At 34.1% G+C, this 16,443-nt stretch overlaps 1 protein-coding gene across 3 annotated transcripts; it reads left to right on the forward strand.

Moving 5' to 3' along the window:
* The first annotated feature begins 5,159 nt into the window (after positions 1-5,159).
* LOC127158668 (NACHT, LRR and PYD domains-containing protein 1 homolog) lies at positions 5,160-13,571 on the forward strand. 3 transcript variants are annotated; one of them, XM_051101707.1, is made up of 11 exons: positions 5,160-5,342; positions 6,111-6,172; positions 6,541-6,789; positions 8,037-8,081; positions 8,233-9,949; positions 10,257-10,340; positions 10,459-10,542; positions 10,697-10,963; positions 11,639-11,725; positions 12,142-12,261; positions 12,512-13,571. In XM_051101707.1, the coding sequence occupies exons 2-11, from the start codon at positions 6,154-6,156 to the stop codon at positions 12,528-12,530; spliced, it is 2,691 nt and encodes an 896-aa protein (XP_050957664.1). In that variant the 5' UTR covers positions 5,160-5,342; positions 6,111-6,153; the 3' UTR covers positions 12,531-13,571. The 3 variants fall into 3 exon arrangements, with proteins under 3 accessions (XP_050957664.1, XP_050957663.1, XP_050957662.1); XM_051101706.1 differs by lacking the exons at positions 12,142-12,261; positions 12,512-13,571 and having other exon boundaries at positions 11,639-12,080; XM_051101705.1 differs by lacking the exons at positions 8,037-8,081; positions 12,142-12,261; positions 12,512-13,571 and having other exon boundaries at positions 11,639-12,080.
* Positions 13,572-16,443: the final 2,872 nt, after the last annotated feature.

Below are 16,443 nucleotides of genomic sequence, written 5' to 3' on the forward strand. Positions count from 1 at the left end.
TGGCAATTTGATAATACCGAGAATATCAAAATCAACCGCGGGCGGCAGATCTTTTTCTTATTTAGCACCCAAACTCTGGAACAATCTACCCTACAATGTTCGGGACGCAGACACACTCTGTCAGTTTAAATCTAGATTAAAGACCCATCTCTTTAACCTTGCTTACACATAACAAATCCACATTCTTATAATTCAGATCCGTTAAAGGATTGTTAGGCTGCACTAATTAGGTCAACCGGAACCGGGAACACTTCCCATAACACCCGATGTACTCGGTGCATCGTCAGAAGAATGGCATCTACGCTAATATTAGTCTGTTTCTCTCTTATTCCGAGGTCACATTAACCACCAGATCCAGTCTGTATCCAGATCAGATGGTCACTGCAGTCCCCCGGATCCAGTCCGAACCCAGCCCAGACGGTGGATCAGCACCTAGAGACAACCTCTACAGCCCTGAATGTCAGCGGAGTCCACATCAACTAGATGAGCCCCAGAGACGGATCCACATTAAAGACCACATCACCTAGACGGCTGTCGGCACAAGACCACGGGAACTTTGGCCAGAGGAGAACTGGCCCCCTGACTGAGCCTGGTTTCTCCCAAGGTTTTTTTCTCCATTTGTCATCGATGGAGTTTTGGTTCCTTGCCGCTGTCGCCTCTGGCTTGCTTAGTTGGGGACACTTTCTCTTAACACAATATTGCATTTTATTTTATTGTTTTTGATTAACTACCTTTACCTATAATGTGAGTGTTTAATGTTGCCTTTGGTATTGTTGATGTACTGTTTCCTATTTAATACTGTACAGCCGCCTTGTCACAATTCTGTATTGTTAAAGGCGGTATATAAATAAAGGTGACTTGACTTGACTTGACATGCAAAGCAGGTAAGCAATGTTCACACCGGAATGGCTGCAGTGAGAGGGTGAAGATTCATCTGAATGCAGGGGGCTTTTCTATGGAGATTTTAAGACCGTAAGTGGACTCTCTTTAAACACCTGGTTTTAAGCTCCATCTTAAAATTCATTTAACAGTACACTTGATGTTTTGGGGGGGTTTTTTTCAAGTGGATGATCTGTGTTACCTAATGTTAATATCAGGTGCACTCTTGTCCATATATTTATATAGGCTTTTTATTTTATTAGAGCCAGACTACTTAATAGATTAATATTTTCATTTTATCATTTTGATATTTTAAAATGTTTTTGATATGTAAAATGATAGATAACATTTTGATATATAAAAATGTTTTTGTGTATGCAAGCTAGCATTTTGATTGTACACTCTTGGTCAGTTCATAACCTGTGCACATATGCACTGACAATTTATCTGAGGCATCTGCTCAGTTACAGCTAGTGTCAGTAATACATTTCTTTTCCTTATAAGAATCATAAGTACTGGGGAAATTTAACATTAATTTGATGACACCTCTCTCCATTTTTAAGGCCGTTGTTTGGAAACTACTAATCAAGAACTTGGAATATATATAATGGTGGCAGTTACACTGTACAGTCCTGTGGATGACAATTCAGAGCGCTGTTTGGATCAACGTCTCCTCATTAAAACTATGTAATATATTCATATCATCATGTTAACATAAAAGTTACCAATGCAATGTCAATTATATTGTCATTTTTTTAACCTATTTTAAAGAAGAAGTCCACTTCTAAAACAAAGATTCACATCTAATGTACTCACCCCTTGTCATCCAAGATGTTCATGTCTTTCTTTCTTCAGTCGTAAAGAAATGGTTTTTGAGGAAAACATTTCAGCATTTTTCTCCATATAATGGGCTGTTATGGTGCCCCGTTTTTGAACTTCCAAAATGCAGTTTAAATGCGGCTTCAAACGATCCCAAGTGCAGTTGTAAACGATCCCAGGAAGGAAGAAAGGTCTTATCTAGCAAAAAGATTGGTTATTTTCATTAAAAAAAAAATACAATTTAAATACTTTTTAATCTCAAATGCCCGACTTGCCTTGCTCTCCCTGAACTGTGTATTCTGGCTTAAGACAGTTATGGTATGTCAAAAAAAACTCCAATCATATTTTCCCTCTTAACTTCAAATATGTACTGACCCAGTCTATGCAAAGTGAACATGGAAAGAAGATTAAACACCCTTAACAAAAAAGGTAAAACAGCGATATAGGATGATTTTCATGTTGAGGGAGAACATGAGATGGGAGTTTTTCGACATACCCTAGCTGTCATGAACCGGAAAAAACAGTCCAGGCAGAGTAAGACAAGACGAGTGTTTGACATTAAAAAGTATATAAACTATTATTTTTATAAAAACAACCAATCAACCAAATGTGACCCTGGACAACAAAACCGGTCATAAGTCACACAGGTATATGTATATGCTTTTTTCCAACAAGAGATGTTCACATACATCTGCTTTAGCTACATACACACACACATGCTCACACACTGCACAAAAACCCAAGAGGTTACAGTGTATTAAAAAAAATAATAATAATTTAAATGGGGAAAAACAAAAAATTGTAAACACCTCACAATTAGATAAAACAGCAGGTTTTGCACCATGCATGTGACACATACATTCAGATACAATCTCACAAACACTTGAACATTCACAATCTCCGACACGCACACATAAACTGCACGTACATTACTTTCCCAAGTGCAAAACATCACAAATGAACAATTTCTGTATTCAGGTAATGTTATATACAAGGGGGTTTATTACAAATATGTATGTACATAGAATATTTTCCATATTTCATCATTTAAAGATGTTGATATCTTAACAGTAACAACATTTTGGGGAGACACCTCAATTGAGAGGAGGTGTGTGAACGGAGCTATGTCACCTTTTTTTTTTTTAATTGATGCCAAAACACTTCACAACAAGCATAAAACCACAACAACCTCAAAACAATAAAAGACAAAATACAAAAAAATAGAAAGTAAAATATATAAACTAAAAACAACTAAATAACATAAACCAGAGGAGGAAAATTACAAGGTTAAACACTGAAAGCAATTTTTGGCTTTTGAATGATTTTTTTGTTTTTTATGCCTATCAAAGAAACCAGAAAAATTTACAGTACTGGATTCTTACCCAAGAATTTACACTTGTGAATAAAAAAATGGTTAAGTATAATAAAAATATTAACAATATATTGAATACAGGAGTTAGAGTTAAAATAAAAGAAAATAATATCAAAAGTGTTAATACATATTCTAACATTAGTTTTTTACTCAGAGATAGGTACATAACTCATTCAAAAACTGTGCTTGGTTTGAGTGTGATAAATTCCATTCCCTTCCTGACAGAGGCTTGGGCTTCCAGCATCCTCTTCCTCGCTGAGTTTTGCCCTCGACTGTCTGTGATCAGGTAAGAGTAATTAGCATCAGTGTACTTTATAAATGGGTCATTATTTATTAAGTGTTGCGATCCAAGACATTCTACACATCATAAGTTAATATAAAATAAAAATGACAATAGAATAGGCAACAAAACAATAAAACAATTATTTTTTTTTTAATATCAGCATATAAAAAATTGCCCCCAGCCATTCTTTTCGAAAAATGTTTTACACAATTTTTGTTTTCTTTTTTTTTTTTTGCTAATAAACAGTGTTATTAGTTACTATTTATTTATTAATATTTTTTCTCCACTTCTACATTACAAATACTAAGAAAGCACTTTTTTAATGATTTTAAGTCTGACTTAAAACATGTCTGACTGCTTGGGATGTTAATATAAAACTGAGAAATGCTGAAACTTGACAGATTTTTCACATTTTCTTATCTGGTTTGTAACAAGTAGTGTAGAACTCTGACTGCTGCACTCATCACCCTGAGCGGACCAAGGAGCTCATGCCTGATGTAAACTGCTGTAAGCTGTTGAGGTTTTTTTTTTTTTTTTTTATTTGGTAAAAAAACAAAAAAACAACAACTACAAATGTGTCTTCAGAGTGGCATCCTTGTCTAAAGGTCTAAAGATTTTTTTTTTATTATTGCTAAATCTGAAATTACAGTGACAGCACATAAAAATAACTGGATTCATTAGTTTCCTATTAGTTACTCTTGCTTGTAGACATTTGATTGTAATTATAATTATAATTATATAAATTGTGTGTCTGTTAGCTAGACCAATACGGCTGATCAATTGCAGACCTATTTACTCTTAGGAAAACAGGCGAAGCAAGCTTTAATACTATAGTATTGTTGCAGGTTGAAATTAATAAACTTTGTTGTGATCACTTTCACTATGAGTATACTTGCAGTATAAAACTACTGAACTAGTAGTTTACTGAAACAAAAAAAAAAAGAAAAATATTTCTTGTCTTTATGCTTAACATTTTTATTAACTGCTTAGTTAATCATGATTTTTTTTACTAGTGTACTGGCCTGTCTAAAATCTGTCATACAGTAAATAAACCTTCAGCAATAATAGATATAGATTTGTGACTTAACATTTAATTTATCATAAATAAATATATAGACTGAACTGTATATGTAAACTGAAGTATATGAACTGCAAATATAAACCTTTTGTGTCACATATTATAAAAAAATATGTATAATTGCACTGGGGTTAACATAAATTATAGCAGCATGGTATATGGCACTACATTTTACATTTACTTTTACTTGTTTTAGTAATTGTTCAGCAAAAACCTTTCATGAATATAGATAATTTTAATGTTAGTATTTAGTATTTATTAAATTTAGCTTGATTTATTTATAAATGTAGACCAAAATGTCAAAGATGTTAGATAACATTTCATGTCAGAGTTGGGAGTTTATATATATATATATATATATATATATATATATATATATATATGTTAGTATTTATATATATATATATATATATATATGTTAGTATTTATATATATATATATATATATATATATATGTTAGTATATATATATATATATATATATATATATATAGGAGGTAAACAGCCTTAATCATCAAAAAAAATGTTACAAAGGCACTTTTTGTCAGATATGATCTAGGATTGCTAGATTTTCAAGATTTACCTGGAGATTGGTTTGTTGGTTTGATTTTTAACATGCATGTCTTGCCTTAACTTGAAGAACAATTTATACTATGCACTTTTAGGACTGCCTTCTTCAAGTTCAGGCTCAGCCTGTTTCTTAGGCTCTTCTTACACTTCCTGCAGTTTCAACTATGAATTGAGCTCCTTCAAGTGAAGCAAAGTTATAGCACTGTCTGCCTGAAGAAAAGCAGGAGCAGAGCACAAATCTTCAGCACTGACGTTTGTTGTTTTATTTAAAAAAGATGGATCAAATATAACCCACATTACTCGAATCTGCAGAACTAGAATCCACATTTTGGGGAGGATCAGGTAACATTTTTAACTCTGTTTAGTGCTTCCATTGCACAGATTTTTCAACAAAGATCATACCAAAAACCTAAATTCTTTCCTTGTTTAGTGTAATTACAAATGTTTCTTAAATTTTACTTGTGGTATTGATGTTTCAATGCGTCCTCACCACTTCTGAAAGATACTAAAGATATCATTTATGTTATTATTACCATGAATGTTTCCCACATCCTAAAAGTTTAGCATTTTCTAAATTAATGTACGTTTTAAATTCTTGAATTGTAGTAATTATTTTGGAGATTATTTGAATAGATCAAGTGTTGGGGGTTGTTTACCTTTTGTTTGTTTTTCCTGGTTAGCAAAATACTAGTCTTTGTCTGCAATTTGTGAACTGGTTCATTGAAAGGAGCTGCTTCAAAAGAAAGATTTCTTCTCCATTTAGGCACTATCAGGTCTTGGAGTTGGTCTCAAAGTTACCCATTAAACTTTGAAATGTTTGGAAGTAAAACTGTCCTACAATTAAAACAATCTATTCAACAGATGTCATATTAGTCATTGTTCAGTGGTTGAACTTAAAGACCCTCCTGTATCAGTACCATTTTGTTTTGTGACTGTGTATTTAGAAAAGGCCAAACTTGGGTTTAAAGTGCATGTCAGAGTATTTTTTTCTACATGCTACTTAATTTACAGCATACCATTAGTGTAATCTTGAACAATGTGTCACAAATGCTGTCTTCAAAAGTCACTAGAAGACATTTCAAACTAGGTGCATTATTTTCTGTTTTCTAGAGGACATCTCTCTCCAACACGTCACAGATACTTATGAGACCCCATGGACCAAGACTCAGAGTGTAAGTACTGCTGCTACAGTAAAAAAAGAAAAAGTCATATGCAGAATAGTGTTACACTGACTAAAAGTGAAGTGTCCCAAATAAGTGTTTGCTACACTATTGTTTTTATTAAAGAATATACAGTTCTTGAAACTTAGGGAATCATAAAATTGGTTAATCAATGCTCTGTAATTTTATTATGTATTATAATTGCCATATTATATATGTAGGGGGCACTTGACTATTGTTTTGGACTGATCTCTTTGCAGTGTGACTTAAATGTCCAAATTACTACTGATGTTTAAAACACTGGCAGTATATGCAGAATGTTTAAAATATTTGGATTTACTTCCTTGTGACCAATTTTCAGTTTATCGTCTCTTCACCAGGTGCTCGGTTTGTGGATGCCCACTGGGCTACACTTGTCCAGAGAGTGAAAATGGTGATGCCGATAGTGGATGAGCTACGGTCAGGTAGGATGCTGGAGTGGGAGCCATACTGTAAGATCAGAGCAGCAGATACTAACCAGGAGAAAATGAGAGAGCTTTATGAAGTGCTGCACTCTGGTGGAGACAAGGTTAAATCTGCCTTTTATTCTCAACTGGTAAAGCAGGAACCATATCTGTTTAGAGCCTTGGGTAAGAGCACACTAATTTTGGCTATTATACCATATGCATGTGATCTCTGTACTGTTAAAATATGTACTTTTACAGGTACCATTGTACAAACTGCAGTATTTCACAAACTGCACGTATTTCATCTCAACTTTTCATCTTGTTAAATGAATCAGCTCAATTACAACTTAAATACTTATGCTTGGGTTCTATGTCTATTTAAATAAATAAAAAATGTGCAAGGATAGTTCACACAAAGATGACAATTCTGTCATTAACTCACCCTCATGTCGTTCCAATTTTGTATGATTTTCTTTCTTCTACTTTCTTCTACACAAAAGGTGAATTTTTTTAAATAATATTCTGGCCAATCCACTTCATATTATGGAAATGAATGGGCACTGAGGCTGTAATACTATGACACCAAATGGGGAAAAAAAGCACCATAAAATTGGGTAGTTTAATTTGTCTTTAAGCCAAGACCAAGAGGGTTGCAAAAACCAATGAGGTTTGTTGTTAAATAGAAAAGACACTATTTTTAGTAGGCGCTATACAACTTTTGTAGGCATTTTAGAGTTTCAGATCAGAAGATTATGAATGAATATTCACTTCGATTTTAGTCTATACTTCACATAAAGCTATTGTATAACTTCAAAACTCTTGGAATATAATGAAAGTTTTACAGACTACTTTATAGTACTTTTTCTGTCATTTCGGGGCTTTACAGCCCCAGCCCCCAATCTCAAATCACCTTTATTATGGAAAAGAGACCAAAAAAACAAAACAAGATGAGGCAGGTTAGTAAATTATGACAATTTTCATTTTTGGATGAATTTTCCCCTTAAAATGAAGTTGAAGATCCTTAAGTAGCTGCATTTATACAAAAGTGCTTAAATAATGCACTTTGTAAGAATGTGTGTGTGTGTGTGTGTGAGTGTGTGAAAAAGAGGGAGAGAGACAGACATGGATAGAGACACTCTTAAAAATAAAGGTGCTTCACGATGCCATAGAAGAACCTTTTTTGTCTAAGTGGTTCCATAAAGAACCGTTAACATCTGAAGAACCTTTCTGCTTTACAGAAGGTTCTTTGTGGCAAAAGAAGGTTCTTCAGATTATAAAAAGGTAAGAAAGAGATGGTTATTTAAAGAAGCTTTGACTGAATGGTTCTTTGTGGAACTAAAAATGGTTCTTCTATGGCATCACTGTGAACATGTAAAAATATATGTGAAATGTCTTGATATTCAGAGCATGTCACATCTAATGTTCTGCAGGTTTCACTGAGTATCACACAAACTCTGAAAAAACACAATCCTCAGGTGAATGGCAAGTTTTATAGCAATATATTTTAAATATTGCACTCCTTCCACCTCATAATTTAGATGGTATTTACTGCCTGCTCTAAAATTTCTTACTGTATTAGAATCAGAAAAAAGCACTTAACTATTTGAACAACTACAATTTCTACAGAAATCAGCTCAGTGATTCTCAAATATAAGAAGCAGATCTGCAGTGAATACCAGTATGTGACAGAGTATAACTCACTGCCTGGTGAATATGTGCTGCTGTCTGAGCGCTTCACACAACCTCTGATCCTTCAGAGACACAGAGATCAAAAAGAGAGAGAAGAAGAGATCTGCTCCAGTGGAGAAAGCTTTCAGCAGGTCCTCAACTCCAGGAACAGTCATAAATCTTCCTATTTTAGCTCTCTGTTCAACCCAGGTGACCACAGAATCAGCCCCAGTGCTATTATACTGCAAGGAAATTCAGGGAATGGGAAAACTTTAACTGTGCAGAAGATCATGCTGGACTGGGCGTCTGGTGACCTCTACAAAGAGCGGTTTGATATTGTGTTCCATTTAAAGTGTAAAGAAATAAACTGCATTTATGGCAAAAAGAGTTTGGTGGAGATCTTGAGCTACAGCTGCAGTTTAACATCAGACGAGATCTCACAGATTCTACAGCAGTCACCAGAGAAGCTGCTTTTCATCATTGATGGATTTGATGAGCTCAGACTCACACAGGATGTTTATCACATGTCACCAAACACCGATCCGCTTCAAAAAGCCCCACCTGAGGTCACTCTTTGTGCCCTGCTGAGGGGTCGAATCCTGCCAGAGTCCTTCCTGCTGGTCACCACCAGATCTACAGCTACAGACACACTGGGTAAACTGCTCAAAGGACCTCAGCGTTTCACTGAGATTATGGGTTTCTCTGAGATGGGGGTGGAGGAGTACTTCAAGAAGTTTTTTCAGGATGAGGAACTCTTCAGGAAAGCATATGACTGTGTGAGAGCAAATGAAACTCTCATCACCGCCTGCTCCATCCCTGTCATCTGCTGGATCATTTGTACAACTTTCAAGGAACGATTTAAAGATGGTGCAGATGTAACAAGTGGACTAGAAACCACCACCTCCATCTACGTTGACTTTGTGTCCACTCTACTGGAATATCACTGCCAGGGTTTGAGTCAGTCTGTCCCGAGCCTGCTGAGGAGTCTAAGTCAGCTGGCAGAGAGAGGGATGCTGAAAAAGCAAGTGCTGTTTGATGAGGAAAGTGTAAATGAAACTGTAATAAACCCTGCTGGCAGTCCATTCTTGTGCAAGTTCCTCTTTAAAAGAAAAATCCGCCAGGAGACCATGTTCAGTTTCATGCATCTCAGCTTTCAGGAGTTCTTCACCGCTCTTTACTATGTCCTTCTGGAAGAAGAAGAGTCCCAGAAGAAAGCGAGAGATCTATTATTCATGGATTCAAGTGGATGTAGTCCTCATGCATATCCTCCACGTTTTGGAGCTGTGGTGCAGTTTGCTTATGGTCTGTTAAATAAGGATGTGAGTCGCACACTTAGGAAGAAACACGGTCTGGTTGTTCATTCAAATACACAGGCCAGTCTTAAAGAATGGATTTTGAAAGAACTTCGAACTGATTATCCATTTGGGGATAGAACACTGTTTTGGCTTCACTGTCTCTATGAACTCCATGAAGAGGACTTTGTGAAAGAGGCTATGGAAGCCTGGAAAAAGATCAATCCAAGTGATACAATCCTGAGAAGAACAGACTGCTGGGCCCTGCTTTACTGCTCTCAGTGCTGTCAGAGCATGAACGAACTGTATATCACTGATTCTGCATTAAAATGTGAAACATTGTCTATGATTTTGCCAGCACTTCCCCGGTTTTGGAATTTAACGTAAGTGCCTTGGTCCAAAAATTTCAAAATGATTATCTATGGCTCAAGTACTCCTAATGTAAAAGTCTCTCAAAGTAATCAGAGAATAATGTTAGAATGAAAGTTTAAACTTTGTTGACATAATTTTTTTTCTGTATTAAATCTCTGAATGTAAATTTTCCACTCTGAAATCAACTATTCAAATATATAAAATATGTATTTGTATACAGATACATTTTAAAATGTCATTATATTTTTGTTTTTTGTAATTGCAAATTTGGCACAATTATTTATTCTGTACAATAATGTTCTGGATTTAATTTTGAAGGTTTCGCCTTGTAGATCTGTCAGACTCCTTTCTTGCTGAATTGATGTGTACTCTTGTGAGAGGACGGACCCTGAGCTCACTGTGGTAATGTCTCTTTAATACGACTGATTTAAAATACATTTAATGTATTTTATGCACATGCGCTATCATCCTTCAGTGTGCTTTTCCTATAGTTCTGTTATTCCTCTGATCTGATTTGCAGTCTAGGTCCTGATGCACATAATAACGATTGTTGGAGTTGTTCTATCTACTCACTTAACCTGTCAGTCAGTGAAGAAATATGCAGGTAAAGAAAGATTTTTTTCTGTTCATCACATAGCCAAAGATCATTTGTTATGTTCAATAACCATAACAGCATAACAATTTTATCCGTACACATGTACATAAATGTAAATGTGCATGGCAAATATTCCGCTATGGGTTTTTTTTTTTTTTTATAGTATCCGCATAGGAACTACATGGAATGAAGACCCAGCAGCATCTGATATATTATTCAGTCTTACCTTTCCACGCTCAGATCTAATTAACATCGACTGGACCAAACTTACTCAGATACTTCACCAAAGGGATTCAGATGCATTCATGTATTTTCTCTGTTCTTTCTGTAAACTGACAAAGATGAAAATGAAAATAGGCTGTCTGACTAAAATGTGGTCTTTTTGGACCCTTCAAATTGTCCAGAACTGCCCCAGTCTGACAGAACTCAAGTAAGAAAAATATCTGAAATCACCTTCTGTCCTGTTTCTATCTGAATGTGTCTGTTTTTAGGTTGTATTGTGTAGCACACATTAAAAGGGATAGTCCACCCAAAATTTTGGCTTAATATTTTCACCCTCATGTTTTTAAAAACCTATATGACTTCTTTCTTCTGTGTAACGCAAAAGAAGATATTTTAAAGGACGGTGGTGTGCCGCAATTTTGACTTCTGTTTTATGGACAAAATAAATAAATAAAATGGAAATCAGTGGTGACTGAAACTATTTTCTTACCATTATTATTCAAAATATCTTTTTGTGAGTCCCACAGAAGAAAGAAAGGTTTTGCAGGTTTGGAATGACATGAGAGTGAGTAAATGACAACAGAATTTTCTGAGTAAATTAATTTTAATTTTTGAGTGAACTGTCAAATACACCTGTAAAACATTAACCCATTTCATTCAGTGAATTTTAGTAAGACATTTTTTTAAAGCCACATCAAAAGAGCTGTTGTAGTTTTATTTTGCAATGCTCTTGCTGATGTGAATGAACTTGCCAAATCTGTAGTACATTTAAATCATTATGTAATAATTCAAATGAATGTGTGGAAAGCAAAGTATTAAGTATAGTATTATCAGTCCTTAAAATCGAAATGATTTTATTTGCATAATGTGTATCCACATCTAGGGTAGATGCTGACTTTTTACAGGAGGAGGTAATCAAGGTCTTGCAGAGGTCCTACACGAGACCAGCATGTATTTTGGGAGTTCACGGGTTTGTATTGTTTTATCATCATACTTTGTTTTCCATCATACGTTTTATCATCATACATCTGTCTTTTCATGCATTTTTATGGAGACTAGAGCTTTCAAATTTTAAAAAGAACACCATGAAAGAAGAAACACCATCGAAGTGGTATATCTATGATTTATGTGGCATATTGTATGTCTTCTGAAGTCACAAAACCTTTTTGCGAGGAACAAACCAAAGTTTGAGAACTGTTATTCATAAATGTGTTTTTCTTTACATCCACCCTAGATTTCTTAGTTTATTAGCAGTAAATAACTTAAATTTGGACCTGTGTCTCACACAAATTATTGTTGCAATGATCATAACTCTATTAAATGTGAATATCAGGTTTGTTAAAGATTGTGTAGTGATGCTGTGCTTTGTGCTTTCTGGTCACAAAGGTTCATATGCAATAAACAGTCTAAAAAATGCACAAACAGTAACAACTGGCATCAGAGATGCAACCAGAGGGTGACAATTTACGTGAATTCCCAAGGCTTTTCTATGGAGAATGAGCGAACGTAAGTTAAGACTAACACAAAAAATGAACCAATGACACTGAGAACTGTAATATGGCACAATGCACCCACCAACACAAAAGAATTACTTTTTATGACTTAGACAATTTAATTTGAGCATTGGATATGGAATGTAAGTTTTAAGAGCTATAGCTGACCATGTGCACTGTGGATCTGTATGTACTGTTTGGCTTTGTATATAGACATATTTTTTCATGATTTATTTGTTTGATCTTGTCTCTCCTTTTCTAAGGCCCTTATTTTGGGACTAATGGTACAGATCAATAAATAGTAGAAAACTGCAAAAGCAGCATCTTTACCTAGAGGACTGGAATGAAGACAGCAGCCAAATGTATCTAACATGCATTTACAGTGATTTTCACAGTACGGATTGTTTCATATCAGCTTTACAGAGCTTTGAGGATTGAGGCGGGGGGACCAAAGCTAAAAACGACCCTTATTTTTATGCAGAAAACATGCAGTAGTAAATGCAAACCGGTAGATCGTCATAAGGATAATAAATTATAAAATCTGTGTGACTGCTTATAGGATGTTAAAACAAAACTGAGAAATGTTGTGCCTGTAAACACTGAAATACCTGGAAGAATGTAAGTGAAGTGCCACTGAACTTTTTAATTATTTTCTCAGCTGGTTTATAACAGATAGTGTAGAATCATATATGTTAACCTTATTTTATGAATCTCACAGTAACATATCTGTTTTGTAGTTTTGATGCTGGTTCAAAGGGCTCTGATGGTGCTGAGTGTCTCCCTGGTCTTTTAATGGATGAGGGAACATATTTATGCATCCATCATCTTTTGATACTCACTTGACCAAATGTGAGAAATTCTGATATATAATCTTTTAATGTATCTATTATCTGTCTTTTAAAATTAAGTGTCTTTATGATGTCATTTCTGTGAAGACCACTGCACTCATCAACCTGAGCAGATCAAGGAGCTGATGCCTGATGTAAAAAATTAAGCTGTTGAAGAGGTTTTTTGTTTGTTTGTTTGTTTGTTTTCTGGTAAAAGAATAACTCCAAATGTTTCTTCAGGGTGGCATCCTTGTCTAAAGGGAATTTATAGCTAAATCTGAAATTACACTGACAGCACAAAAAATAATAATAATAATAAATAATAAAATAAACTAAAAAAATCACTGGATTTATTTGATGTCTGATTATAATTTTAATATATCTTTGTGTTAGACATGATAGTCCTAGGCCTGATCAAGCAAGCTTAAATACAATAAAATTATTTGTTGCTGGTTTGAAATGAATAAACTGTTGTGATCACTTTCACAGCCTTTAATTGTGCTCCTGTGTTTTTTTTTAATCGTTCAAATGATCTGTATTATAAGGACTTACTCCCATGACTCATTGGCCCCCTCCTGCATAACTCTTGCCCTTCTGCTTAACTGAGATTCATTTCCAGAACAGAACAAAAAGATGAATTAAAATCAGTTGACCTTGACACAGCAAAACAAATCATTAAAAGGGAGAAGTGTATTGTTCATGTTTTTAAGCCTATTGTTTTGTTTCAGTAGTTCATACGTTCTCTACGTCGCTATGGGATATGCCCCTCGAACCTGCATGATCACGGAAGCAAAGTTAGGTTATTCAGTCTGCCTCATTCTCACTTTATTCCCTGTGAAAATAAGGAAACGTTCCAAAACTTATTCTAAAAATTCATTCTGCTGGTAAATGCAATAGACCTTAGTCAGGGTAGCACTATATGTCATTTTTGACAGTAATGAAAATGAAGCTGTGAGGGATAGAAGTTGTAGGCTAACGTTACTGTTGTTTAAAGAGTCTTTTCAGGGAAAAAAAAAGTTACGTGATTAGCCCTGGTGAAAAAAAAAAAAAACAGCATATGCTGGTAGGTATGTATTGATGCTGGGATGCTGGTTAGGTATGTTTTGGTGCTGGTTTAAGCTGGTTCTTTGCTGGACCAGCTTAAACCAACACCAAAACATACCTAACCAGCATATGCTGTTTTTTTCACCAGGGAGTGCGTGCCATTGTAATGATCCATCACAGCTTCAATTTAATCCTTGTAAAATTCTGTGTGGCGTCTAACCTGTCAAAGGCTTTATGCATTTCTTTAAAGTTGGATTTACTATGTGATTTTATTTTATAACGTCGCCTATTTAATGCGTGTATTTCTATTCTTGCAGAAAATGAACTAAAATGGACTTTTTTGCCAGTATGTATAACTTTTTCTAAACATTTTCTCTCATGGTTTTGGGTAACATGATTTTATCAGTCAGAACTAGAGAACTTAATCTTTAACATTTTACTATGTGAAGTAAAAGTATGAGAAAAAATAACCTTTGTCTACAGCTGAAGAGCACAAAGATTTGGCTTAACTTAAATTTAAGCAAAAAGTTAATGTACAGCTGAAAAGCAAATATAATTATGTATTTATGTTACATTTTAGATTGCATTATATTACCTACATTTTTTCCTTTGTTAATTACAAATGTTTTACAGGTAAGATTTCAGACAGCTATATTACAGGTTGGCTTAGAGATTTGACTAGAAATTATTGTCCTCAGTTCTCTTTCTGACATCTGTTTGACCCTGGTTTTTTAATAAAACTGTAATACTTCAAACATGAAATTAGTGAAAATGAAAATTAAATAAAACAATGTGAGGAGTTTAAACACTGGCTAGATTGACTGTGCTCATTAAGAGTGCATTCTTTTACTGCATGACTCAGTCTAATAAAATGCAATGCTCTTGATATTCCCAAAATTCAGGATATGGAGGCATGTATAAAAAAAAATGTATATTTATACAATTTTATATAGTTAATCATTATCACACGAAGAGTGAAATTTCTTGCAAAAATTACAAATGTGATATTGATTCTATTATTTAATATTAAGAGACTTATGTTTCAGACACCATATTGCCTATTTTAACTATATGATTAACTATATAGTGTTCCGTTCCTGAATGAATCAACCGTTTGAATGATTCAGTTGAATTGCACTGACTTATTAACAGTGACTTGCTTCCACCTACTGCCAGTTTTAATTTAATTTATATTTAAAGTACCTGTTCATTTTTAATAATTTCGAATATCAGCATTCAACATTTTAGGATTAAAATATTAAAACATTATTCATGCATTTGTAACATGCATTCATGCATTTGTCAGTGCTAAATACATCTAAATGCTAATTCAGATGCAGCATCTGTGTTTCCTCTGCATTGCAAAGATGAATTTTGTTGATAATGATTTTATTTGTTTGGTAACAGCCTAAAATGTTATATTATTCTAACTGACTATTGATAAAATATAAGAATTGTATGCAAAAGATAATGCACACTTTTAGAAAAAAAAAAAGGCTTTATAAAGGTAAAAAAATGCCCATAAAAGGTAAAAAAAAAAATTAAAAAAAAAAACTTGTTGGAGAATGTTAATTTCTGTCACTACTGTGAACTGACCACACTGAAAATGAAGAATATCAAAAATTTTTGGAGTCAGCTGTCCACAGTAGTCCTGCAGCACAACACACTTAGCAAAATTCCTTCTGATTATCGTTATAGACAAAATCGCAGAAAATATTGAGATATCATTTTTTTGTCAATATTGCACACCCCTTGGCTAGATATTTAAGTCTTAGTGACTGTTTGGTACACCTAATTCTCTGATCATCGTAAAATAAGCTTTTATCTTAGAATTAGGTTTTCTCATTGATAACAAGGACAAGATAAAAATATGAGCTTTGACACTGACTGCAGTAAGTTTAGTAAACCACCCATATTAGTCAAACATTTTATTTATTTATTTATATTATTATTATTTTTAAATATTTAATATTTTGTTTTTTAAAATGAATTTTGGTTGTACAGTAAATCTGGAAGAAGACATATAAACTATTAGAAGACCCTATTTTGTAATTTTTTTTTCTCTCTCTTCTTGTATTTTTTTGTTCTTTTTCTTAGTTTATTTTCCTTTTGATTTGTGCTCTTTTCTTTAGAATCTTCTTATGATTTTGTATTGCCTTATTGTATCTGTTTCCTTGCAATAAAAAAAAAAGTTATCTTCCTGAGATACGTTGTCAGTATGGGAAATGCCCCTCGAACTTGCATGATCACTGAAGCAAAGGTAATTTACTCAATCTGCATCATTCTCATTTTATTTCAGGGATGCCCATTCTTTATTTAGAAAT

Source organism: Labeo rohita, unplaced genomic scaffold (genome assembly GCF_022985175.1).
Source record: "Labeo rohita strain BAU-BD-2019 unplaced genomic scaffold, IGBB_LRoh.1.0 scaffold_1628, whole genome shotgun sequence".
Lineage (NCBI taxonomy): Eukaryota > Metazoa > Chordata > Actinopteri > Cypriniformes > Cyprinidae > Labeo > Labeo rohita.